The sequence below is a fragment of the Mastomys coucha genome, unplaced genomic scaffold, assembly GCF_008632895.1.
Source record: "Mastomys coucha isolate ucsf_1 unplaced genomic scaffold, UCSF_Mcou_1 pScaffold18, whole genome shotgun sequence".
Lineage (NCBI taxonomy): Eukaryota > Metazoa > Chordata > Mammalia > Rodentia > Muridae > Mastomys > Mastomys coucha.
The window spans coordinates 94,478,122-94,505,808 of NW_022196900.1; the positions used below are offsets into that span (position 1 = coordinate 94,478,122).

The following is a 27,687-nucleotide window of genomic DNA, read 5'->3' on the forward strand; positions in this document are numbered from 1 at the left end:
GGTACACCTGCTGACCAGCTGGGGCACAGGTACACCTGCTGACCAGCTGGGGCACAGATATACCTGCACTGCACTGCACCGTCTGGCAGTTATCACTGTTAGTTCTGTTTGACCCTTTTTCTCTTCAGTGTCTTGTCTCATGGAAACCTTGTAGTCACTGTGACCTAGGGCAGATAAAAACAATGTTCCAGGTTGGACTGGTGAGATGGCTCAGCAGTTGAGAGCACTGGCTACTCTTCCAGAGGACCACAGTTCAATTCCCAGCAACCACATGACAACAATTCATTCTTGTCTGTAGCTCCAGTTCCAGGGGATCCGATATCCTCACACATACATATGTGGAGGCAAAACACCAACACATATGAAAAAAATGTTAACAAAGTTGTAGGCCCTTTGAGACTAGTGTTGAACAACTATTAAATTCTTAGATAATTTATCATTGTCAGAGAATGGGGAAGATACTGAAGACAGAAGTGGAAAAGCCTGAGCATATGCATAGAATAGCAGTTAGCATGAGCACCCTTGTCATTTACTTATTGATTTGTTTACTTGTTATTTATCTTACTTTATTGACATAGGGTCTCTCTGTGGAGCCTTAGCTATTCAGAAGCTCACTATGTAGACCACTCTGGCCTTCAACTCACAGATCCACCTGCCTCTGCAGGGCTGAGATTAGAGGCATGGGCTGTTTATTTACTTTGTACATTTTATTTTGCTTCTGAGTCTGGAGGTCAAAGGACATTTGTGAGAGTGAGTTATTTTTTCCTATCATGTAGGTTCCAGGGATGGAACTCAGGTTGTCAGGCTTTGGCGGCAAGCTGGCTGGCTCCAGAACCCACCTTTGAACTGCGTGGCTTGTGTTGTGTTCATGTTCATGTTCTGTGTGTGCCTGAGTACCTGGTTTGGGCTCGTGTCTAGCCTCTGTCGTCCTCACATGGGCTTACCCTAAGCTGCAGTGAGAGCATTACTGCTGGGACAGCACAGTTATACTCAGTTCACAGGCAAATGCAGCCACAGACCAGCCCCCAGCTGATGTGTTAAATGCACTGGAAGGAAATGTTTCACACATTTAAATTGTGTTACTTGCTGACAAGAAACTGTTGAGTATTCCTGGCCTGGGCTGTGCTAATTGAATCACAGCTGAACCGGAATTAGTGTAGACCGGGATAGGAAGACTCTTGTGCCTGACTAGTAGTGTTGGAGGATCAGGTGTGTGAACGTGGACTCGATGAAAGGACCACTTTTACACTTTCCAGTTAGTCTATGATATGTGGAAAAGGTTGTTCCGCTTTCTCTGACCATGTGCTTTATACACAGAAAACCACCCCACACTATCGCGTGCTCTGTGTCTCTAGTCCGCTTGGCTTTGCCACAGTGTGAGAAGACAGGCTGGTTTCAAGACCCTGACTGGGTAGGAGTTGCACTTATTCCTTGTAAGGTGTAAGGAGGTTTCAGTCTTGAACATCGGGAGTGGGTGGCGTGTATGCCCTGCGATGTCAGGGTTCTGCTAGAAGCTCCTGGGAGGTGTGTTTCACCTTGTTTCTGGAACACGGGAGTTTATTCTGGGGGACTCGGGGAGTGACAGGACAGTCGTCCTGGGCCTGGCTGGGGAGTGAAGCTCGGGTGACATTAGGTGAGTCTGTACTGAGGCTTACTAATGGCAGTGTGACGGAGGGAGAGCTGTGTAGTTGCTAAGCTGTATTGTGGATTTGTTAACAGCCCTACTCTATGTGTTCTTTAGGGTCTTAGGTGGCAAACTTGCGAATATTGCTTGGAGAGAGCACTGTCTCCCTCTCCTTACCTGGCATTGGCTTTCATGTGTGGAGCAGACTGTGGTGAGCCACGAACTTACTTACTTACTTATTAGCAGTGCACATTCCTACTTGGCTTCAAGTTTGAGGATTTGAGCCCCCTCTCCCTTTGTGCTGTTCAATGCTCAGCTGAGGTATTGAATTAGGACCTATCTGTTGAGCATGGTTGAAGCAGATTGCATGAAACATTGACAATCAATCCAAGAAGATTAATATATTACAGTTTGAATTATAGTGCAGACCTTCTCTATTAAAGACGTTATTTTTAGGGCTGGAGAGATGGCTCAGTAGTTAAGAGCACTGACTGCTCTTTGAGAAGTCCTGAGTTCACTTTCTGACAACGACATGGTAGCCATGTAATATGTACCATCTGTAATATGATCTGATGCCCTCTTCTGGCATGCAGGTGTATACACAGATAGAGCACTCAAATACATAAAGTAAGTAATGTTATTTCTAAAGCTTTTATCTTTATTTGTTATGACTATTTGTGTGGTACCGTTGGAGGACAGCCGAGGGCATTAGATCGCGGGGGTCATATTTACAGACTGTCGGAAGCTCCCTGGCCTGGGTGCTGGTTCTTAACCAGTGAACCCAGCTCCAGCCTCCAGCCTCTAGCCTCTAACCCTGCTTTCCCCATAGTTGTGGTTATGGGGCACAGTTGAATTGTACAGAGAGGGAGTGAGGGAAGTTACGGTTGTCAGCTGTGACTCACTGTGCTTCTGGACAGGTGTGAACATTGAATGGCAGGAAGGCACTTGAGGGCCAAGTGCAAGATACTGGCCATTCTTGTATGGGGGGCATTCAGGGGAGCAGCTTTAGCAAGTTGGCATGCTCTTGGTCAGAACTATCTGGGTTGTAGTTATAGGTTTGTGACTCCAAATTGTACAGCTGACAGGTAAACATACTTTGAGGCAACTGCACTCAAACTGAAAGAATCTCATAGCTGAGCAGTGAGGGAAGCTGCCATTCTCATTGGAGTCTCTGTGCACTGAGGCTGGCCACGGCAGTGCCAACTTACCAGGGCAGTGAAGGAAGCAGTGTGTGCTGGTGTGTTCATGTGTGTGTGTTCACGTCACATGTATGTTCGTGTGTGTGTGTGTGTGTGTGTGAGTGTGTTTGTGTGTGTGCACGCGCGCGCGCCACTAGAATCCACTGTAGAGTAGCCTGCGGGCCTCTCTGCTGGCCAAGGGCTGAGGTGTGCAGAGGGAAAGGACGCATGTCCTATGCTCTTTCCTTTCTTTTCCTATTCAACTTTAGGTTCCACCAATGCTGTGTTTGCATATTTATAAAGTATTTAACTAATGTGTGCACCTGTAAGTTGAGGGAGTGGAATATGTATTTATATTAAATATCTTTAAATCATACTATAATCTCTGCAAAGTGGCTGCTTTTGTGTGTGAATTATTTGTGTAGGAGCTGTACTTCCTAGGAACCTGTAATCCCACCCAGCACTTGGCCGGCTGAAGCCGAAGGATCCTAAGTCTGAGGAAAACCCAGTTTATGTTATGGGATCCTGCTTCAAAACAAAACCAAAATAAAATAATTTAAACACACTTGGAGAACTCCTGCTTAGAATTGCTAATAGTGTGATTATAAATGCTTCCACTTTTGACTGTCTACCATGTTCTGGTCTGCTTAAGACTATCATGTTAAACTTGCCATGGTAAATACTCCTGTAACCCTAGCACTTGGGAGCAGGTGGAAGCAGGTGGAATGTCAGGAGTTGAAGAAAATCTCAGCCGGGCGGTGGTGGCGCACACCTTTAATCCCAGCACTTGGGAGGCAGAGGCAGGCGGATTTCTGAGTTCAAGGCCAGCCTGGTCTACAGAGTGAGTTCCAGGACAGCCAGGGCTACACAGAGAAACCCCGTCTCAAAAACCCAAAAAAAAAATCTCGATTTATAGTAAATTAGAGGCAACTTGGGCTAGCTGAGACTCTATCTCAGAAACCACATGTCTATACAGTTTAAAATGTACAGGCTTGGCAGCGGATTTGGGTTGCAGTTCAGGTCTGACTTTATTTAAAGCGTACAATGTTGCCCTTATATTGCAGTATATCTTGGGTTATGAGTTGGTGAGATTTACATACAATTCTATATAGTCTTAAGTGTCCCACCAGTCAGATTGTGCATTTTTAAAACTTCTGTTTGTTTGTTTTAATTTTTTTTAAAGATTTTATATGTAAGTACACTGTAGCTGTCTTCAGATGCACCAGACGAGGGCGTCAGATCTCATTATGGGTGGTTATGAGCTGGGATTTGAACTCATGACCTTCCGAAGAGCAGTCGGTGCTCTTCCCCGCTGAGCCATCTCACCAGCCCCTGTTTGTTTGTTTTGAGACAGAGTTTCTCTGTATAGCTCTGGCTGTCCTGGAACTCACTCTGTAGACCAGCCTGGCCTCGAACTCAGAAATCCACCTGCCTCTGCCTCCCAAGTGCTGGGATTAGAGGCGTGCGCCACCGCCACCCGGCTCCACCTTAGTTTTTATGCTGATTTTTAAAGGTGGGATTTGCTGTGCTGCTAGCTAAGGTAGGTGTATGATTGCTGTACAGAGCAGATCTGAGCAAACCAGGGAAGGAAACTGGCTGTTAAAGATGAATAGATTCTACAACTTGTCCAATGGACAGCATCATTTATCCAGTTTATATTGTATTTGGTGCCATTGTGTAGAAATAAATAGCTGGTGTGATGAACCAGTTAACACTCAGATACATTTACTTGCTTCCTTTTTACCTTAAATTTTTTTTTTTAAATTTTAGCTAGGTCTCATTATGTTGCCTTCACTAACCTGGAACTTGCTGTGTGGACCAGGCTGGCCTCAAACTCATAGAGATACTCCTGCTTCTGCCTCTGATTTCAAGTTCTGGAATAAGTCACCCCCACCCACCCCATCTTAGAACCTTTATCCAGCTGTCCTTGTCATGTTTTTATAATTGCCAGTGACCCATAGCTTAGACATCTCTTCTCCCTTCTAAGCCTCTAGTCATTGGGTAATTTGGGTCATTTTAGAACATCACTAATTTTAGAAGCATCCTTTAGAGTTGTGATCACTAATTTTAGAAGCAGCCTTTAAAGGTTGCTAGGATGTGTATGTGTAGACATTCTCTGCAAGATACATGAGCAGCTGAGGGGTGGTGACTCTGGGGGTTCAGACGGGGCAAGTGCTTCCACACCCTTCCCAGAGCCTGCTTACAGTGCCCTGGGTATGAAGGGTCTTTTCTTCAGAGCCCACTTACAGTGCCCTGGGTATGAAGGGGTCTTTTCTTCAGTGCTGACACTGATACTTAGAAAACCCTGAGTCAGGCAGCATGTCTGTAGAGCTCTACACAATAGTTGCACCTCTAATTTTCTTTGCCTTGTTTTTAAAATGCTTTTTATTTTGAGGCAGGGTTTTGTTACGTAGTACTGGAGGGCCTAGTACTTATTATGGAGGTGAATGCATTTGTAGGTCATGAAGCCTCAAAGATGAGCTTGCAAACTCTTTAGGCTTGGCTTTCTACTATGGCCATCACAGAAGTTAGCTGTGTGGTCTTGAGGAGGAGACCTCATCTCTCTGCCTTTTTACCCTTTCCTGTGTGATAGCCATGGCTTTCCTCTGCATCATTATTCCAGGATCTCTTCCACATCTCTGTTGTAATTCTATATCCAGTTTACAGTAGAAGGTGAAGTCCACTCTTCCTTAACTCTGACAGAAAACTTTACAGTCGCCGTGGGTCTAGTAACCTTTGATAAGCTTTAATTAATTAACCTGATCTTGTAACCTGATTTGTCTCACAGGTGAGCTGTCTTGTGGCCGCCTTAGGTTGGCCATATGCATTTATAAAATCTTACGGAGAGGGAGCTTGAAAATTTCTATCCCTGAAGACAGATGTGAGGCAAACCACTATTTCTGGACTTAACCTAACAGTAGAGAATGAGTCTTTGCTTACAGCCCCAAAGGGAATGCTGTCTCCATGCTTGCTATCTGTAGCAGTGTGCATACTTGAAGGGTTCTCCACTAATTAACTCCGTTAATGTGCTGGAAGCTTTAGATCCTGTAGTGATCAGAACACTTAGGGTGCACACCAAGGCTTGCTTATTGTTTTTTTTTTTTTTTTTTTTTCCCGAGACAGGGTTTCTCTCTGTAGCCCTGGCTGTCCTGGAACTTACTCTGTAGACCAGGCTGGCCTCGAACTCAGAAATACGCCTGCCTCTGCCTCCCAAGTGCTGGGATTAAAGGCGTGTGCCACCACCGCCTGGCAGCTTATTGTTTTAAAAGCGCTAAGGTTAGTGGGGTCAGGCTGTGCTGTGCTATGCAGCTGCAGTCTTGAATGTTTTCAGAGAAGTTCCTCTGGGGATGTGGCATTCTGAGACACCTGGTGCAGATGTTAAGCCTTCTGCTGTCCCATCAAGCAAAATTAATGAGATTATGGGTCTCAAGTCCTTCACAGAGGTAGATGACAGTGCATTCTGTCCCTTCTGAATGGAATGGTGAGTGGGAAACAGAAGTGGAGCATCTAGAGCTCCAGAGAGGCTGTGGGAGGCTTTCTTGCTGGTCCTTGTAGTAGACACACTCAGGAGCTGCCTGCTTGCAGAGCTTTTCCTGTGTCCATGGACCTTCAGCCTAGTTGTCTTGAGATGTCCCCTGTAGAAGCTGACCCATCTTCCTCTTCATTTGCCCTTTTTTGTTTTTCTTAAACTATATACTGTGACATTGAAAGGACTTGTGTTCACCAGAAAGACAAAGAGGGCTTTCATGGTGGGGCTCTGCAGGGCTCTGCAGAGCCGCTGTGTGGGCCTTTGTTGGGCCTGTGCTGGCCTACGGCATCCCACCCCCACCTTGTTGTTTGCACTTTGCATCTGTAACAGAGAAGTTTACCTCTTTATTTAATGGCACACAGTTGCAAAAAGTAAAATCAAATTTCTTGAAATAAATGTAAAGTGAAGTCTTTCCTGTTTTTTAATTGGGTAAGGAACCCTTTTGCATGGAAGTACCACACTGTAAACCTTGGTCTTGTTAAAATCATCTTCTAGTATTTAAAATTTAAATATTTTGTTTTTGTTTAGCTGCGGCTCCATACTTCATTACTATGCTTAGTATTTATTCATGAAATATAAGACTCGGTCAGCAGTGTCAGGTGGTATTTCAGTTCATTTTTAAAAAAAGATTTGTGCTTTTGTGTACATACAAATGCACATGCATGTGCGCGAGCATTTGAGTGCAGGTGTAGTGGAGACTAGAGGCTTTGGATCCCCCTGAAGCTGGAGTTAAGGCTAATTACACATGGTTGTAAGCTGTCTAGAATGGTCACTGGGAACTGAACTTAGGTCCCCTGCAAGAGGAGTATAAAACTATTGAGCCCATCTCTCTGGTCCTGATAGTTCATCTTTTTATGTTATATCGGGGAATCTGAAGTGGCAAACTTACTTGTGTTTTTTAAAAAAAAAATATTTTTGAGACAGGTCTTGCTAGGTCTGTTCAAATTGGTCTGGACTCAGGATCTGCCTCACCCACCTGAGGTGATAGCTGGATGCCACAAGGCCCAGTTTAAAGATTTCTTGTAATCTGCAAATCACTGGGCCAGGGGGAGAATGCAGATGAAGCAGGGGTGGTGGTTCAGACCTGTGGTTCTAGCCTGGGGTGACTTGAAGCAGGATAGTCCAGGCTGTGTGGGGACTTCGAAGCCAAGGTAGCCCATGTAACAGGACTCTGTCTTAAAATAATTGAAACTAAACCAAATCAAAATATCTACAAAGACCAAACAAAATAGACTTTGAACTCTAGTGAGTTGGTTGGCCCTTAGCTCGGGATGGGATTATAAGAGAGTACACACAGTGGAAATTTACCTCCATGTTACTCAAACTAATGTATAAATGTGTGCCTGAAGCCCAAGGTAAATTTGTTATGTTGCCATTGGTTGAAGTATTGGGCCTCATTTTGACCTTTGCTGGGCAGAAGCCAAGTTCCTCGATTTCTCAGTTGGGTGAGTGTTTGCTTCTGTGCCAGTTACTGGATTCAGTGCTGTAGATAGTGCATGTAATTCTTTGCACTAGGCGTTACCTTTCCTGTATTTTCCATGAGGATCCCCAGTTTTTCTAGACATTGGCGGTGACTCTCCTGGTGGCGGTCACTGGCTGCAAGCAGAATAACTGAGGAGCTGAAGCACATGCACTGTAGGTAGCTGGTGGGAAGAAGCCTGCTTCCTGAGGCCAGTGTAATGTCAGAAGTTTGCTAAATCTGTCTCTGTTAGTCTGTCCCGTTTACTGTCTAGGCTGCCTATGCTCTCAAACTCAGGGGCTTGGGTTGTTTGAGAGAGCAGAGCTGTTGGTTCTATACAGTTGGTGATAATGGTCAACAGAAAACACTTGGTAGCGGTGGTTGAGGCCTGTGCTCATCTACTTTAATGTACCTACCACACTGCTAGAGAGAAGGAAGAAGCTGGGTGACGAGAAGAGCGAGGAGTCTTGGTTTCTCTGGTGATTTGAACTTCTGTGAGCAGAGTGTGGTTTGGGGAGACTTCAGGGTTGAATGAGGGAGGCTTGGTATGCTTGGTTGTGGGACAGAGGCTGCCATAGCGTTACTACCCCAGGCACATTCACTGTTGGCTCTTTACTAAACACCAGGCCAGAGGCCATATCAATTAGTTACTTACTCATTAATGAGTAATCATACTTCATTTCTAAATCGCACAGTGGCTCTCTGTCAGCATAAATGAAAACCCTTTTGGATTTTGTTTGATGACCACATTGGGTGACCTTTTTGTGTTAGTGTGGCATGGCACTCTTGTTCCTGGAACAGTATGGCTTTGGCCTACTCACTAGGTTTTCCTGGGTGTGGATGCCAGGCATGCTGAGACTGGCTCGAGAGCCCAGGGCAAGTGTATGGATTCCTAGGCAGCCTGCCTGTGCTGTCGGAGACTGGGTCAGAACTGTTTCAGTAGCTGCAGGAAGGCTTTTCCTTTTCATTTGTATGTGTGTGGGTATGTACGCACGCATTTGCTCTCCAGTGAAAACAGGCAGGAACAAGAAGACACTGGAGTTTTCGCTTAGCTTTCATGTGTACGTATATGCCTTTCATGTGTACATGTGTGCCTTTCTTGTGTACATGTGTGCCTTTTGTATGTACCCGTGTGCCTTTCTTGTGTACCTGTGTGCCTTTCATGTGTACATGTATGCTTTTCATGTGTACATGTGTGCCATATGCCACTGTGAGAGTGAGGGACTGAGGTTAGCTGTCTTCTGTCACACCTCACCTTCAGTTTTGAGGCAGCCCCTCACCTGACAGCAGTGAGCCCAGGAGCCCCCTCCATTGCTGGCATCCTCCCAACCCCCTTTGCACTTGGCTGCGTTGCAGGTTGCTGATCTTCATGCTTATGTGGCATTTCTTCAGGCACCTCCACCACACTTTTTTCTTTTCTTTTTTTTTTTTTTTTGAGACAGGGTCTCTCTCTCCAGAGCCCTGGCTGTTCTGGAAATCATTTTGCTTCCCCTTGAGTACTGGGGTTAAAGGTGTGTGCCATCATACCCCGCTTGCCCTTTGTTTTTTGAATTTTGGCTTTACTGTGTCCTTACTAAGCTCTCACATTTTTGATGAAATAGCAAAGGCTATTCATTTTATTAAACCCTGACTCTGAATACATACAGCCTTTTGAACACTCTATGAAGCTGGGAGTTATCTAAGGCACCGCCTGATACTGTCTTACCTAAATGCGTACACCTGGCCACCTTATACACACCTGTAGTTCCAGTACTGGGGGGACGGAGGCAGGAGGATTTCGTGTCCAGTCCAGCCTGGGCTACATGAGTCTATTTTAGCAAATCAAGTAGTTCCAAATCAAACCAAATCATTTTCCCACTCCTCCAAAGACATCCTGTTGGCAGTGTAGCTTCCTCTCCACAGATTACAAATGAGTGGACTTAACTAAAATATTAACTAGCGTAGTTGGAGTTTGCAACTCAAAGTTGGCTTAGTCATATTAATGTACAATTATAAAGCATTCATCATAGCAATTCAAGCTAAGAAGTAACCAGTAGGCTGGGGAGAGGGTGCTACAGTACACATTGTTGCTACAGAAAGCCTGGGTCTGGTTCCCAGCACCCTGGTCTGCCAGCTCACAGCTGTCTGGTCCTCATGGCCTCCTAGGGCTCCTACACATACCTGGCGAACACTCACAAGTACAAATAAACCTGTTTTAAAATCGTCAAAACATTAAAAAGAAAATCTTCTTAATTTAAAGGGACATAAACAGCATGTGTCTTAGGCTAAGCTGTTGGCTGAGTCCAGTCAGCTCTTTACATGCTTCATTTCAAAGCTCACCTCTGAGTGGATGGATACCCAGCAGCTCTGACACACCAACTAGGGTTTTTAAGTAAAGAGCTGGGCTAAGCATCAAGTTAATGAAGTACCTGCTTAGAGTTTCTGAGGGTTGCAGTTTAAGTTCATTTTATTTTATTTTTTGTGTGTGTATGCACACACATGCTCATGAGTGCAGTAGCCCACAGAGGCCAGAAAAGGATGTTGGGTCCTCTGGAGCTCCAGTTGTCCGTGATTCTGTGCTGCCTAACGTGAGTGCTGGGAACAGAACTCAGTTTCTGTGCGAGACCAGTTAGTCCTGAGCCCTGTCTCCAGCCCTCTCTCTGACTTGTCATTTGTTTGTTTGTTTGTTTTTTTGAGACAGGTTTTCTCTGTGTAGCCCTGGCTGTCCTGGAACTCACTCTGTAGACTAGGCTGGCCTCGAACTCAGAAATCCGCCTGCCTCTGCCTCCCAAGTGCTGGGATTAGAGGCGTGCACCACCACTGCCCGGCTTTGCTTGTCTTTTTAGACAAGATCTCTGACTAGTCCAGGCTGCCCTCCTGCCTCCTCTCCTGAGCTCAGATGGCAGCCACCACACCCCGTGCCTTGTTTTTGTTTGTTTTTCTTCCTTTGCTTTTCTTGGTTGGATTGGAACCAGGCTTGGGCTACATTGTTTGATTTTTATTTTACTGGGCTTTGTTTGTTTGTTTTTAAAATAGAACTATAGTTTTGTTTTAAACAGTCAACGGTATTTTTTTGTTAATTTGCAGAATATAAAAATGAAATCAGCATTTTTATTTGTAGAAACAGTAAGAATATTTGTTCCTGTAACATGGGCAAATGATGATGTCTCTAGCAATCCTGTAATTATAGTCATCTGATTAAGCAGCAGAGAAGTGAAAGCAGAAGTCCTCAGTGGCTCAGCTTCTCAGGCAGAACACAAGTGACTCCCTTGAGAACTCTTTTCCCATCGTGAGAATCAGCTCTTCCTGGAAACGAACGCAGTGGCAGTTGGCAGTGCAGTGCAGAAGGAAGTGTGGCCCATTCTCCATCTGCTGCAAAAGCCACAGTGGAACTCAGCACGAAGAGTGTCATTTCAGCAGCGTGGTCCTTCCTTCCGAGAGAGCTGCCGGCTCAGGGAGGGCTGGTCCTGGAGTTCGCTAGGCTTCTGCTTTCTACAGTGCGTGCCTAGTGTAGTGTGTGTGTGTGTGTGTGTGTGTGTGTGTGTGTGTGTGTGTGTGTGTAGTATGTATGTATACAGTGCTGTGTGGTATGTGTATAGTATGTATACAGTGCTATGTGTGGTGTGTATGTGTACATTGTGTGTGTAGTATATATGTATACAGTGCTGCGTATGGTGTATGTATGCTTTGTATAGTTTATGTATAGTATATATACATATGTGTGTATGTGTATATGTGTGTGTGTGTGTGTATATATATATATATATACACATATATATATATATGTGTAGTGTACTGTGTGTAAGGCATATATGCCTCCCAGCAGTGGTGACACACACCTTTAATCCCAGCATTTAGGAGGCAGAAGCAGGTGTTTTTCTGAGTTCGAGGCCAGCCTGGTCTATAGAGTGAGTTCAAGGACAGCTGGGGCTACACAGAGAAACCCTGTCTTGAAAAACCAAAAAAAAAAAAAAAGCATATGTGCCATTTGTATGTCTTGATTGTATATGGGTAGATTGTGGGTCTCAATTGTGTGTGTATGCAGTATGCATTTGGAGTGCATGTGGCTTGTGTGGAGTATGTGTATGTAGAGTGTGTATATGTACAGCAGGTGTGGGCTGTGCGTGTGGATTGAGTGGCTTGGCTGAAGCAGTTCCTTTCTGCGATGTTTCAGCTCCTCCGCAGCGCAGCAGTGTTTACAGTGCTTTGTGTGGGGATGTGGACAGTGTAGTTAGCTGTTGTGTGAGGATGCTAGTTTAAAAACTGTCTAGAGACTGCTATAGTCTCTTTAGACATTTTAATGACTAAAACACAGGGTGTGTTTGTTTTGTTTTCAGTCTTCTGAGCTGGCTGCTTGGATATAAGGAATCTACTAATGAGTCAGCCTTTGGCAATGCAGAGTCATTCTTAAGAAATCAAGCATAAAACAGCACAAAACTGCTGTTTTCCTTTCTTTCTATTTATATTTTTTAAATTTATTCATTTAATATGTATGAGTATTTTGCTTGTATGTATATGAATGTTTGTATGAATGCATGTGTGCAAACCATGTACATTCCTTTTGCCTGTGGAGGTCAGAAGAAGGAATGAGCTCCTCAAGCTGCAGTCAGGGATAGTTTGAGCTACCATGAGGTGTTGGTAACTGAATGCAGACAGTGAGCGCTCTCAACTCCTCAGCCATCTCTCTAGCTCTTTGCTTTTTGAAGTAGTCTCACTGTGTGACCCTGACTGGCCCAAGCTCATTCTGTGACTGTTCTTGCCTTCGCCTCCTGAATGTTGCGCTTGCAGCTGCCAGCTACCCCCACACCTGTCCATGCCTTGTCTCCCAGACGCCGAGGGAAACATTACATAGCAAGTATTAATATTTTGTTGAGGGAATTTTTTTCATTTGGGTTTATAATACACTAATTAAAAAGGAATTAACTGGCTGGAATCAGGTTATAGAATTGTTGGATTTTTTTTTTTCTTTAATGTGAAAGTAAAATAATTGGGCTGGAGAGATGGCTCAGCGGTTGTGAGCACTGACTGTTTTTCCAGAGGTCCTGAGTTCAATTCCCAGCAACCACATGGTGGCTCACAACCATCTGTAATGGGATCTGATGCCCTCTTCTAGTGTGTCTGAAGAGAGGAATGGTGGTGTACGCATATGTATAAAATAAATAAATAAATCTTTAAAAAAAGAAAGTAAAATAATTTGTATCATTTATATCTATTGTAGAAGACACATAACCTGGCCATGTTCCAACCTCATGCAGAGACAGTGCTGTGGCCTTTGTCACTCTCACAGAGGTCAGACCATAACCTGGCCATGTTCCAACCTCATGCAGAGACAGTGCTATGGCCTTTGTAGCGGCAGCCGCCATGGCTCCTGTCTCCTAGTTTGAAGTTGAACAAAATGATAGCCTTCTGTCTTTTCATTCAATGTCTTTTGTGTTCTGAAATATTTTAAGTGGCTGCTGGAGCACCTGGTTTTTAAAATGGGAAGCGGGTGGGTTGTTGTAGAGTAATTGGGTCAATTAAAAGATTTATAGGAACAACAACAACAACAACAAAAATACAGAAAACTGGGAACAATTGCGTTTGCCCTTTGTGTGGTTAGAACAGATCGGAACAGTCCACTGTTTCTCCAGCTTATCCTCGAGCTAAGATAGCCTCTTGGGTGCTGGCTGGCCTTGCTTTCTTCGCTGTGTTGCTTGCTCCTCTGTAACGGCATAGGTTTGAGAGCTCTGGCCCTTGTTTTCATTTCCAGTAGGTGGAAACCAATTTGGAAAAATTGAACTAATCACATTAGGAGATTTGAAATAGTTGGTTTTCCAGTTTCTTGGGAGGAGTAAGTGTACAGACAGTGCCAAAGGTTGGGTACAGAGTGTGGGTCCTTGGTGGGACATTCTCCCAGTGCTGAACAGTTCTGCTTGAGTTCTATTCTCCTTAACTTGCCTTCCAGAATCCCCCGAGGACCGGTGCAGCAGCCTCTGGAGGACCGGCTCTTCCCTCCCGCGGTCTCTGCAGTCTATAGCTCGGTGAGCATTCCCAGGGTTTGGCAGGTGTCTGCTTGACTACAGTGCTTGGGGGTTCTGGCGGTTTCGGCTTGACATAGGCTCTAGGTGGAAGATCCATCAAAATTCCAGTGAAATTTGGTGCATATTATGTGACCAGGAAACCTTTACTCACCATTGAGATCTACGGAGGAGAACTGAGATGAACACTGTGTCGTGGTCCCACTTCTACATCTGCCATTTCCCCTTTCCTACGTGTATTAAAGTATGGGGATATAGCGCATGTGCATACTAGGTGTTCAGGCATTCCACCATGAATACAGGTTTCCACTGCCTTGGGAAGTTTTTTTTTTTACATTGATCTTAAATTACCTTTTTTTTTCCCCTTCTTTTGGTATTTTGAGAGATTTCTCTGTGTAGCCTTGGCTGTCCTGAATCTCTGTAGACCATAGACCAGGTTGGCCTTGACCTCACTGATAGTCCATTTGCTTCTTTCTCACATGTGCTACTACTATCCAGCTATTTTGTAATGTTAATTTATTTTATGTGTGTGCATGTTGCCTGCATGTATAACTATATACCTTGTGTGTGCAGTTCCCCTGGAGGCCAGAAGAGGGCACCAGATCCTCCTGGGACTAGAGTTACAGATGGTTTACACTGTGCTGTGGGTGCTGGGAATCCAACCTTGGTTCTCTGGAGAGCAGGCAGGGAGTGCTCGTAACCACTGAACCTTCTCTCAAAACCCCAGATTTTAAGTTTTTATTGAATATTTCTTTTTTTTAAAAAAAAAAACAGAAAACAAAAAAACAAACAAAACCATAAATGTATGTAGGCACAGTGGAACACACCTAATCCTAGCACTTGGGTTGAGGCCAGCCTGGTCTACAGAGTGAGTTCCGGGTTCCAGCGCTACACAGAGAAATTCTGTCTTTAAAAAAAAAAATTGAGTTTTCCCTCGTTAACTGAGTGTTTTCCCCTTTCCTTCCCTGGTTACATATAACATATGCATCAGTATGGGGTAGTGAATATAAGAGACTTCAGTTGTGTTGAATGAGGAGTTTATAAGAGAGGGTTCACTTTTCAGTTAGAAGATGCATTTGCTAAAATGATTTGTTCTCCAGTGAACCTATAAGAATTTAAGAGACTTAGTAATAATCCCATTCTACCTGCCATTTATCCGTGTGTTGCAACGAAACTTAATGTCCTATAAGGGAAATGAGTCAATAAACTTAAAAGTATTAAGATTCTTTATAGGTTGAGTTCTGAATCAGTTTAGTTTTTGGACAATATTAGAGATTGAGCCCAGGGTCTTAGAAATGCTAGGTAGGGTCATGCCACTGAAAAGGGTTTGGGTATTTTGTCTTTAAACAGAATAAAGTCTTAAAGTTTAGATATGTGTATTAAGTGCTTTGGTAGAAATACAGTAAGATAAATGGGTAGAGATTATCTTTGAGAAGGCATTTTAGGATTTAGAAATCCTGGAATGGCCGTGAACTTGCAGGCCAAGGCAGCTCAGTGGCAGCTCAGGCTAGCTTGAGGTACTTCGTGGACACTTGCCTAGCATGTGCACTGTTCTGGATTCAGCCTCCATACTGCCAAGAAAAGCAAGGGCACATGATTTTTAGAAAGAGCACCGGTGGCTAAGAACTTGCAGTTCAGAGCCTCTGAGATAGCCATGGGGTTAGCACAGGTTTCAAAATGCCCAGCTTTACATGGAGAGATGTTGGACGTGGGACGTGAGATTACATGGGATTGTGGGGTGTAGGACATGGGATTATATGGGGAATTATGGGGTATAGGACATGAGATCACGTGGGGAATTATGGGGCATGTAGAGGTTTTAGAGCTTCCTCTTGGTTTAATGGACTATTAAAGGAGGTAAAGAGAGACAGAACTGATTGCCTTTTACATTGGTGCTGTAGCTACAGCATGGGAAGTGTAATGAAGTATCGTGGTGAGCAAGGTGCACGGGGTCTGTATTGGTCAATTGGTGTCTTAGCCAGGTTTCAATTGCTGTGAAGAGATACCACTACCAAGCTTTTTGAGACAAGGCTTCTTTGAATGGCTTTGAGTGCCCTGGAACTAACTCTGTAGACCAGGCTGCCCTCAAACTGAGATCCACCTGCCTCTGCCTCCTTAGTGTTTGGAATAAAGGCGTGGGCCACCACATCTGGCCTTGGCTGAAGCAACTCTTATAAAGGCAAACATAATTGGGGCTGGCTTACAGTTCACAGGTTTAGTCCACTGTCATCATGGTGGTGTGCAGGCATGATGCTGCAGGAGAGTTATACACCTGGGTCTGTAAGAAGCCAGGAGGAGACTGGATTCCTTATTGGGCAGACCTTGAGCATATATGTGACCTCAAAGCCCCGCCTCCACAGTGACATACTTCCTCTAACAAAGCTACACTTCTTCTAGTAAGGTCCTATCTTCTAACAGTGCTATTCCCTGTGGGCCAAGCATTCAAATGCAGGAGTTTATGGGGACCAAACTTATTCAGAACACCACAATTTTACAGACACAAGATGATTGTGTTGTACTTTGATGTGGGAGTAATAAATGTTTCTAGTATACTATAGTAAAGTCAGTTGAGTATGAGGATGCCTTTAATGTGCTGTGCAAGAGAAAGTCTATGTAGTTTCTTTGGAGTCTGACTTGAGCAAGCTAGTCCTACTGGTCCTGTTTATTGGGGGTCATTCTGAGAAGGATTTGCTGCCACAGTCAGCTTCCTGGAAGCAAATATTACGTTGGTATCAAAGCATTAGGTGATTTTCATTTTTTTGCTGTTATAAAATAGTTGAATTTTGGAATTTCTGTGCTTTGAATGATTTTTTTGTAGAATATCTTTCTGAAAATGAAATTAATGAATCAAAGAACACATGCGTTGCCCATATGTGCCTATAATCTCAACATTAGATTGTGTGTGAGTGTGAGCGTGCGCATGTCTGTCTGTCTGTCAGGCAAGGCCAGCCTGGGATTCATGGTGAGGTACCCTAAAACATGTTATTAGGGTTCCTCATGAATAAGACTTTGACAATGTACACTCATACTTAAGACAAGTCCATGAGAACTCTGAGATTGACAAGGGATGACCGTGAGGGAAGCCATTCCCCACTGAGCCTTTCTTACCCTTCATAGAGATGCTTGACTGTCAGTTGTTGCGTTTATTTGTGAGTTATTTGACTTTTACTACTTTGAATTACTGTCACACATTCAATACGTGCACATTGTATGTTGTGCTTCTCTTAGAAGGAGAAAGAATTTCAGTTATTAAAAGCTACCCTTACATATGATGTTCTCAGCCTGCTGTGGTAGCTCATGCCTTTCTTTCTAGTATTCTAAAGGAAGAGGCACGTGGATCTCGGAGTTTTAGGCTAGCCAGCTCTACATAGTAAATACCAGGCTAGCCAAGACTTCATAGCGAGGCCTTGTCTCAAAAAAATCAAACCCAAGCAGGGCAGTGGTGGCGCACGCCTGTAATCCCAGCATTTGGGAGGCAGAGGCAGGTGGATTTCTGAGTTCTAGGCCAGCCAGGGCTACACAGAGAATCCCTGTCATGGAAAACAAAAAACAAAAAACAAAAAAAAAAAACAAAAAAAAAGAAAATCAAGCCCAAAACAGCAGCAGTAACAGGAACAGCGATGTTGTTTTGTTTTTTATACTCTAGTTCTTGCTGTATTGCCTGAGTGGTCTAATCTATTGGATGAAGCAATCCTTCTGCCTTAGCCTTCCTAGTAGCTGGTTTCTTCTCCAATTTAAAAATGACACTTGTTAGACTTTGGGACAGAGCTTTACTGTGTATCCCTAGCTGGCCAGACGCTTGAGGTATGGACTAGGCTGGCCTTGAACTCATTGAACTCTGCCTGCCTGGGCTTCTGGAGTGCTGCAATTTTTAATGATTTTTCATCATCTTTCTTGTTTGTTTGTTAGTTTGTATGTTTTACATCAGTGGTACTTTCTATCTCTGGCTGTCCTGGAGCTTGCTATATACACACCCGCACACCTAGACACACACACACAACCATCCACCCACCCATCCTCCCAGACTGGCTTAGATTTACAGAGCCCCTCCTGCCTCTGCTTCCTGAGTGCTGGGATTAAAGGTGTGCCCCACCATGCCTGGCAAATTATTTACATTTTGAATAGTTTTCTACTCCTCGATTTTTTAGTACTGTGCACATTCTTGCTATTGAGGTGGGAGCCAGGTGACTGGCTGCTCTCAGTCTTTAGTGCCCATCTCAGCACCAGGATTCTGTATCTGCTCATTACTTTTCTGTAGGTTCTTTCCACCTACGTCTCTGTCATCCTCTCCTGCGTTGGCATGTGGTGCACATATGGCACGTGCATTGAGTTGGTTAAATTCTTTGAAAGACAGTAGTACTCCTGGCTAACTTTTAAAACCCACACTCTGCGTTTGTAATGGCTGCTTTCCCCTGGACTAGGAGTCATTTCAGGTGGAAGCTCTGCTGCTCATTAAAAGGTACCCAAGGTTGGACAGGCCTCCGCAATGTCTTCACATATTAGCTAGGTTCTTTTGTATTTAGTTATTTTAACTTGGTTTATACAAACTTGTCTTTGAAGTATTTATCAAAGATAAATCAAATTTGAGAGATCTATCCTATTAATGAACCATGAACATTGAAACAAGTACTTGAAAAACTGTCACAGTGCATAGAGGGTAGAGAGAGATGACAGGCAGGAGGCACTACCTGTGTGTAGTGTGTTCATTGTTAACTTTCTGGAGTGGGAGCTGTGAGGTAAGCCTGCCATGTGTGGCATATAATTTTGTCTTTTGTATTAAGAGAAATTAGTTTTCTGACTGTTAAGCTAGTGTGTGATGTGATTGCTGTCACAGGTATTGAATATGACTGCTGTCCGGGAAGGAGTCTCTTCAGAATGACTGGAAACTCTTCCCCTTAATTGCTTATGAGAGAGAGTGAGAGACTCCTGTGTGCTAAGCTACTCCTTAAGATTAGAGAATGTCTTTGATGCAGTCATTTATTCGTTTGTTTGTTTGATTGTTTGTTTTTATTTTTTGTTCTTTTGAGACAGAGTTTCTCTGTGTAGCCCTGACTGTCCTGGAACTTACTCTGTAGACCAGGCTGGTCTCAAACTCAGAAATCCACTTGCCTCTGCCTCCCAAGTGCTGGGATTAAAGGTGTGCGCCACCACTGCCCGGTGATGCTGTCAGTTTTGATCCTTGTAAACAGTTTGCACTTTATCGTTTAGGCCCTGCTTCTTACATCCTGTAGCTGGATGTAATGTTTGGAAAATCTTGTGTCTATACAGTTTTTCCTAGCTGTTGAATAGACAGGCAGGCAGTGGTGGGCCCACTGCTGAGGAGCCTGAGCTTGCTCAGTCAGGTCGTGGGGCATCCAACCAAGTGGAAGTTGGCTTGATTGTGCTTCTCCCATAGAATAATTGTCCATTGTTTTTAACTAGTTGAAGCAGTGGTTTACTTGCAGTTTCATGAGATGAAGCTGATGTGCAGTGCACTACACACATTCAGATTGTGCGCGTTAGGAAGTGTAGACTTGTGAGAACCCAGGAGGCTCACAGGTGAGAACTCGGGAGACTCCTTCATGAGAGCAGACAGCTGGCATTCATCCCAGAAAGACCCAGCTCACTAAGTAGCCAAGGCTACTGTGGAACCCACAATTCTCCTGCCTTAGCCTTCTGAGCATTAGAAATTTGAGTGTGGCCACAGACCTCTTGTTTCTGACCTTGAGTCAGAGTTTCTCTCTAGCTGAGGCAGAACTAGAACTCAGCCTATGTGTCTTAGACAGGCCTCACACTCGGGGTAGCCTTCCAGTCTCAGCATGGGGTCTTGGGCCTCTGTATAACTCATTCATATTCCCCCCCCCCGAATATGTGTGTGTGTGTGTATGTGTGTGTGTGTGTTTTCATTCCATGTGTGTGCATGCACGTGTCTGTGTGGTGTGCTAAAAGTGCCTGGAGTAAATGTGTGTTTTAGTTTGTTTAAACCAATAGTTGATGTAGGTGACATTTTTTTCTCGCTTTCTCCTTTTTGTTTAGTTTGTTTTTAAGATATGCTCTTTATATGATGTAATTCTGACTGTCCTGCAACTCACCGTAGAGAAGACCACCTCTGCCTGCTTAGTGCTGGGGTTGAATCATGTGCTGTTCTCAGTCCCTAGGCTCATTGTTTCGGCTTGACTAGCTGGCCAGGAAATTCTTGGAGTGTACTTTTTGTGCTGCCAATGTTGGCTACAGATGTGTGCTAGCATGCACTGCTTTTATACGGGTACTGGGAATCCGAACTCAGGTCTCATGATTGCAAGGCAGAGCAAGCTGCCCCACCAAACCCCTTGGGACCTACTGTCACTGTAGAGCACTCATGTCCTTGCATCATGGGACTCAGAGTCTCATGATTAGAGTCTAGATCTGCTTTTCTGCCTGTCTTTGTAACTGCTAATTAATGACATTTATGAAAGCTTACATTCTTTGTTAATATTTAATGTGGCTTTCTCATTAAATGTTAAATCAGAGACCTAATTAAAATATTATTTAATATGTATTTGCTTGATTTTTCCCTCCTTCAGAAGAAGGATTAACCTTGGAGATGTAAAGGAGTGCTCTGCTGGTAAATGCCAGTTAGGAATAGCTTCCAGATTTCTCAAATAAGAGTAGAGAGAATCTGTGCCAGGGTGCTTTGCTTTGATACTATGTGTTTTTAACCTGACTGGAAACTTAGAACACCCTCACAGCCAGGGAAGAGCAGTGGAGAGACTTGGAAAAGAGAAATAGTTTTGACCTCTGCTGAAAGTGAAAAAGCTAGTGACACTTAAACAAAAGCAGACTTGTGTCTAAGACGACGCAGATAGCCTACGTGTGACCTGCCTTAGCCTGCTTATGTCATGTGTGAACTACTGATTCGAGGTGCTGTGCCTTTAAACTGCTTGCCCTAAGGGAAAGGAGAGAATGTAGTTGTAGTAGAAGCAGGCCAACAATGCCTTTCCGTTCTTTTAAGGTTGGCAAAACACGGAAGTGCAGCCATGGAGGCACGCTGTCCGAGTTGAGGAAATAATCTCTTGAGATGAGATTTGGCATGAAATTGTGCACAAGAGTAGAAACTGTATAATTGAAAAGGGTAGGCTTGTGGCATTGGCACACTAGGGGACTTAAAAAAACATTGAAATAATATATGTTGGTTGGGTTTTGGCGTGAATTTTAAGGTGTAGCTCAGTGCCTGCTGGGAGTGCTCTGTCCTGACTCAGATCTGCAGAACAGAGCTGGGTGTGGCCTTTTGTGTCTAATCTCAGCTTCTTGCGGGCAGAGGTAGGATGGATCTCTGAGTTCAGGGCTAGCCTGGTCTATATAGTGAGAGACTTTGTCTCAAAACAAACAAACATAAAAATTATGTTTAAAAACTTGCATAATTATAATGATAAATGTGTACCCAAGAAAAGATTAGGTTACATTCAGTGTCAGAGGCCTGCACCGGGTATGCGATGTGGACTAGCTTCTTGGTTTGAAGGAGTGAGTTCCTAGCTATCTGAAAATTTGGCTGTGTAGACTGCATTCTTCCCCAGGGATTTCAAGCTTTTCTCATAACCCAGTGTGACCTTTTCAGGTGACAGAGGACTACAGGGCTACAGGGATGTAGGATGAAGAAAGGGTAGACTGAGGCAGCGAAGGAAATGATTGTTAGGAGGAAAGCTCCTACCTAAATATTTGTGGCAGCAGGCTATGTTGGTGCACGGTGGTCACCCAGCATAGCACATGTGTGTCTACTAGGCTGTCTGTGGGTAATTTGTGACATAGTTCCGTGGGCAGGCAGGACACTGGGGTACTGTGCCAGCACTGCTTCACAATGTGCTGGGATCTCACTGTTGGTAGGCCTGCATTTTTATCTAGTTTATTAATTAATTAATTAATTAATTAATAGTTTATTAAGGATACTGCAGGAGGGCAGTGGACTGCAATAATTAGAGCTTGCATCAGGACAATGGTCTGTAAGTCTGGGAGAAGTAAAGGGTGTCTCCAGACATGGAATTGAGACTGTTTGAAGGACAGTAGTCCAGATTGGCCATTGTACAGTTCTGCAAGGCCAGCTTGAGTCCCTGTGAAACTTCTGCCCTGCAAATGATAGCCATGCTAGCCCCTCAAACCTGTACCATTGTAAGACTTCTTTTCGTCTGTAGAGAAAGAAACTGATTCCTTGATTTACTTATTTTATTTTATGTGTATGAATGTTTGCCTGTACATATGTGTGTGCACCATGTATGTGTATATATGTGCATGGTGTCCTTGGAGATCAGAAGAAAGTGTCCCATCTTCCAGGGCGTGTTATAAATTCGCCATGTGCCTGCTGGGAATTGAACCCAGGTCCTCTACAAGACCAACAAGAGCTCTTAACCACTGAGCCAACTCCAGCGCAGCTACACCAGTGCTCAGACCTGTGTCTTGGACTGTAAGACCTACATTCTTGATGTTGTTTGGCCTACTTACAAGATAAATGTTTTTTTATCTTGGAATAAATGTTTTACTGTCTACATGTTTGTGTTTTAAGTCTTTGTTTAGAACATAATGATCCATGACTAAACCTCAGAATGGGGACTTAGTGACAGTTCTTCTGTGACACAAGTGTTCCAGAGCAGTCTATGATTTTGATAACACCTTCGAATTTATTCTTTGTTGTTTTCTACTAGTACCTTGGAATTAAGACCAATTGCCTTGGCTCAGTTATGTAACTAGGTTATTAACAATGGAAAATCAGCAGAAAAGGCAAATTGTAAATATAAAAATCATGTTTTCAGATGGGAACTGATTCTCAGGAAACCCTTAACCGTACTTACAATAGCCTCTTAGTGCTCAAGCACTCCATCCTCCCTGGAAAGCCTTGACCCTCAACAGTGGGCTTCGGAACTTAGGAAAGAGAACACGGTGTCTGTTACGTGGACAGAGCCCTGGGACCGACCCAGCACTCGGGAAGCTTAAGCAGAAAGATTGTTGTAAGTTTGAGGCCTACATAATGACAGTTTACTCTCAAGTCGTGAGACCCTTGATTCAAAAATCCCAAATCATAGTAAACCAAAGCAACCCCTCAGCTGTTGTCAGATCTTTTGACCACATGGATAACAGAGAAAAAACCAGCAGCAAAAGTCAAAAACAAAAAGCCTCCAAACCATAGAGAGTCCTTGGAAAAGACCCGGCATTGTGGTCATCCCGTGCAGAGTGTGTTGCTGCTGTGTGCAGTGCTTCTGAGTGAGTGGCCACAGTAGGATTGACAGCCTCCTTGTCTCTTTCTTCAGGGCGGTTAGCTCCAATCAGTCAAAGGTAGGCTCTCAGGTCAGCAGGAGATAGCCCATGCTGGCTCCACAGTGCTGTAAGGTTTCCGTGGCTACCTCAGGTGCTCAGGAGTTGCTAAGCTAAATAAATCTTATCCCTAAGGAGCCTTATAATAGGTGGTATGGTTTGTTGAATTAATATCATAGTGTAATGATAGTTATATTTACCTGCCCAAGAGGCTACTTGGTGGTGAGCAGGCCACAAGTACTCAGTGAGTTTGTCCATGAGGATGGACAGACAGATGAGGAGAGCCGGTTGCTGTCTCCATGACAGCGGGGCACAGAGGACTGTGGGTGTGAGCGTGCCTCTTCTGCTTGCTCATTAGCTTATGCTGAACATTTTTATTTTGGGGGAGGGTGATGGTCAAGGTTTTGCTGTGGAGTCTTAGGCTGGCCTCAGTCTGTCCTTGTATCCCAGGCTATTGTCAAACTTGAGAGCATGTTTCCACCTCTGTAGCTGTGCCCTCTGTGGCATTGCACGTGGGATTTTATAGGCTGGTGTCAAAACTGCCAAGTTCCAAATGGCAGGTTTGAAATATGTGCTTGCTAGAAAAATAGAAATCCAGATTAAAATATAAGGAAGAAAGTGCTGCACCACATGACTAACGAGCTCATACCAGCTAGTTTTGTATTTTCCCCCTTGGTCTTGTGAGATGGCTAACCTTACAAGTTGGGCGACTTGAATTTGATTCCCAGATCCTCATGACTTTTGAAAGTTCTTCTCTGAGTGCCACAGGATGCCAGGCACTTACACTCACACACATACTGTATGCCTCTCCTCTCACAAAAATCCTAAACATTTTATTTAGATAGACATTTTATATCTGTGTCCATCGACTGTCTGATATCCATTGACTTGGAGGTTTGCTTTCATGCCATCTAAAGTTAGGGACTGAGTGAGCCTCAAACCAGCTCAATTGGGGAGTATAATTGCTTTTGTCATTCATTGTCCCATAATTAATCATTTTGAGACAGTGTCTTGGAGCCCAGGCCAGCCTTGAAATTGGGCTTGCTAGCTATGTAGCCACAGATGACCTTGAACTCCTTATCTTTATACATGAGTTTCCCAGGAGCTGGAGTAGTGGGCCCAGACCACCATACCCAGTTGATGTGCTGCCAGGGTTTGATCCCAGACTTTGTGGCATGCTAGACAAAAGCATTCTCTCTCTCTCTCTCTCTCTTTTTTTTTTTAAAATTTTTAGTTTTTGGTTTTTTGAGACAGAGTTTTTCTGTATAGACCAGGCTGGCCTCGAACTCAGAAATCCGCCTGCCTCTGCCTCCCAAGTGCTGGGATTATAGGCATGCGTCACCACTGCCCTGCGACCAAAGCATTCTTACAACCTTTTCCTTTTTCTCTTGAGACAGCCTGTCTGTCTAGCACAGCCATCTCTGAGCTCAGGGTTCTCCTGCACACTCCTGCAGATGGCTGGGATTATATCGTAGGCAGGTGCCATCACTCGGGATGTCCTGAGAGTCTGGACAAATGTGTCGTGTGATTCTCAGAAAAGCTGTGTCACCTTCGGAGCTCTCCCTGGGCTCTGCAGTCCCCTCCACGCCCATAGCCATCTGTTTCTTGTCTTTTCTCAAAATGCTTGGCATAGTTTTAAGTTTAATCTCATTTAGAATAGTTTTTGTTTTAAGATTTGGGGGAGGTTTGAAGTTATGCTTTAGAAATCTATCAGACACATGGAAGTCTTCCTGTCTTCTGAGCTGGTAAGCCCTGTTCCTTCTAGTACTTAAGCTTTACTGCGCCTTGGGAGGCAGAGTCCAATTTTTAAAGTGATTTTTGTTCTAGTTGTTTTGTTTTTCTGAGACAAGGCTTCTCTGTGTGGCCCTGGCTGTCCTGGAACTTACTCTGTAGACCAGGCTGGCCTCGAACTCAGATCCCCCTGCCTCTGGGCTTTCTGAGTGCTGGGATTAAAGGTGTGTGCCACCACTGACTGGCCTTTAAAAATGGTTTAAGCAGTTCAGCTGTACTTGTAGTTTAGATGACTAATCTATTGCTGTTTATTTCCTCACAGGTAACACAAGTAGCAAGACAGCCAGGACCCCCGACCCCTTCCCCTTACTCAGCACATGAAATAAGCAAAGGGCACCCCAATCTTGCGGCCACGCCCCCGGGACATGCGTCGTCCCCTGGACTCTCTCAAGTAAGAACCGCAGGCTTTGTTTTGTTTTCTTTTTAAAAGACATTTCCTTGTAATTTTTGTCTTTTCATTTCTCTAAAGGCAGCTGTGCTCACTGGTAGTTAGTGCAAGGCTCTTAAAGGTTCAGACCACCTTGTCCTATGTGTCTGCTGCCCGCTGGCACCCCATGCTTGGCATCTTGGAGTAATTACAAAAGAAATAATTTACATTGAGTTTTTCTTACTTACTTAAGAAATTGAACCCTTGCTGGATGTGGTGGTGCACATCTTTAATCCCTGCACTTGGGAGGCAGAGGCAGGCAGATCTCTGTGAGTTCAAGGCCAGCCTGGTCTATATAGTAGTCTCAGGAAGGCCAGGCCTACAGAGAGAAACCTTTTCTCAAAAACAAAACCTCCAACAACAACAAAGAGAGAGAGAAAGAAAGAAAGAAGGAAAGCAAGGAGGGAGGAAAGAAAGAAAGAAATTGATCAATGATTCTGAAATTAGGAGAGGAATTTTGGTGTGCTGAGCCTTCTCAGCGTCGCCTGCTGCCCTTCCTGTCCCTCCGTGCCCGCGCTTTCTGCTTCTTGCAGAAGATCTTTTCTATGGGTGACTTGGGTGAGTTCTTGTTTACTGGTTTCTTTTTTCCTAAGAGTTCCTGGGTCTTGTTAGCGTAATTGAGTGGTTTAACTGTTATGGACTGGAGATTTCTCAGTGGTTTTACTCAGGGCAGGACAGACATTCATCTGGCTTTAAGGTGTCAGTGGATCTCCTGTATCCCAGGCTCTACGTTAGGTGCTGTCTCACTGCTCTGTACCCTGTGATCTCATTTTCGCTTCTCTGTGGTTAAGAGCTGCCCATGAGAAAGAAACCCTGGTCCTTTGGAATAGTGACAAGTCTTGTGGTTGCTGAGTCACCCCTCCAGCCTACATACATTTCAAACTTTTGTTTTCATGTTTTAGGTGTTTTGGAATGGAACTTCACCATTACCAAAGCTTCTTAAATTAAGAAAAAATAATCATAAAACTGGTGATTATTACATTTGGGATGTCAATCATAGTTTAAGCTATAGAATGTTCACAACAGGAATTATAATTTATTAGACCATAGTCAGTCTGTTGCTGTATTAAGGAATATATGAATTGGCTTGTTTTTATATAACAGAACTTTGCATTTTAAATACTTAAACTCTTACTTGTGTATGTAGACTTTTTTAGATTTATTTTACATATGACTGGTCTATATGCTGCATGTATACCTGCACCCCAGAAGAGGGCATCAGATCACATTATAGATGGTTGTGAACTACCTTGTGGATGCTGGGAATTGAACTCAGGACCTCTGGAAGAGTAGCCAGTGCTCTTAACTGCTGAGCCACCTCTCCAGCCCCATGTACATAGGTTCTTGAACAGCACCATTTAACCTGTAGCTAAGATGCATCGTTCTGAATGTCATTGTTGAAAACTGCAGCATTGTGAGGGAACATTGAGTATAATGAATTTAGTATAGCAGATTGAGGTAGAGATGTTTTGAATGAAAAGGAAGGACTTGGGTGTGTACCCGAGTGGCGGATGCATGCAGAAGCCCATTTCCTGTGGCTGATGGCAATCTGTGCTAATGGTGGAAGGGTCTCTAGTGTGGCACAGTAGCATTTTGCTCTGTGGAGTGTTGTCAAAGCTTGTTTCTCTCATATTGATCTCTCACAAAGAGCTGGTGCAGTGCACATGGTCTGGGGCTTGTGATGACACTGGGTGGATGGGCTGGAGTTCCCAGTGGTGAAAGTTGAGCCCCAAGCTCTTAGCCTTCTGTTAACTTTATAGTCAGTCACTCAGATTCACTGAATAGAAAGTGCAAGAAGATCTACCAAGCCATGTGCCGATTTTTAAAAAATATGTTAGTTTGCTTTCCATTGCTTTTATAAAACACTAGCCAAAAGCAGCTTGGAGGAAAGGGTTTATTTCAGCTTACAGCCTTCAGTATACCATCGAGGGGACAGAGGCCATGCAGGAAACACTGCTCCTGGCTTGCTCCCTGTGGCTTGTTTAGCCTGCTTGCTTATAGTACCTAGGACCACCTCCCACAGTGAGGTGGGCCACATAAATCATCAGTCAAGAAAATATACCACAGGCTTGCCTTCAAGCCTAATGGATAGAGGCTGTGTTGTTTTGAATAACAGTTACTCTCATAAGCTCATAGATATGGCCTTGTTGGAGGAAGTATGTCACCAGGGATGGTCTTAATTAGCCTTGTCTGTCTATCTGCCTGCCTGCCTGTCTGCCTGCCTGCTTGAGTCCACCCACCTGTAGTGCTTCAGATCAGGATCTAGTTCTTTGCCACTGCGCTCCCTGTGTGGTGATCATGGACTCTTCTCTGAAAGTGTAAGGCAGCCCCAGTGAAGAAGTGCTTTCTCTGGAAGAGCTGCTGTTGTTATGTGGTCATGTTGTCTCTTCACAGCAATACAACAGTGACTAAGACGGGGGGGGGG

At 44.1% G+C, this 27,687-nt stretch overlaps 1 protein-coding gene across 31 annotated transcripts in view; it reads left to right on the forward strand.

Moving 5' to 3' along the window:
- Eif4g3 (eukaryotic translation initiation factor 4 gamma 3) overlaps positions 1–27,687 on the forward strand; it is a 217,147-nt gene that overhangs the window by 40,184 nt on the left and 149,276 nt on the right. For 21 of the 31 annotated variants that reach the window (XM_031379179.1, XM_031379172.1, XM_031379150.1 and 18 more), the window contains 2 exons: positions 13,714–13,789; positions 25,098–25,226. Coding sequence is in view for 27 of the 31 variants with exons in the window: in XM_031379172.1 (XP_031235032.1) it covers positions 13,714–13,789; positions 25,098–25,226 (205 nt within the window). In the remaining 4 variants the exon portion in view is untranslated. Of the gene's footprint in view, positions 1–13,713; positions 13,790–22,589; positions 22,741–25,097; positions 25,227–27,687 lie in introns of all 31 variants that reach the window. The other 10 variants (XM_031379180.1, XM_031379164.1, XM_031379166.1 and 7 more) reach the window with 2 other exon arrangements.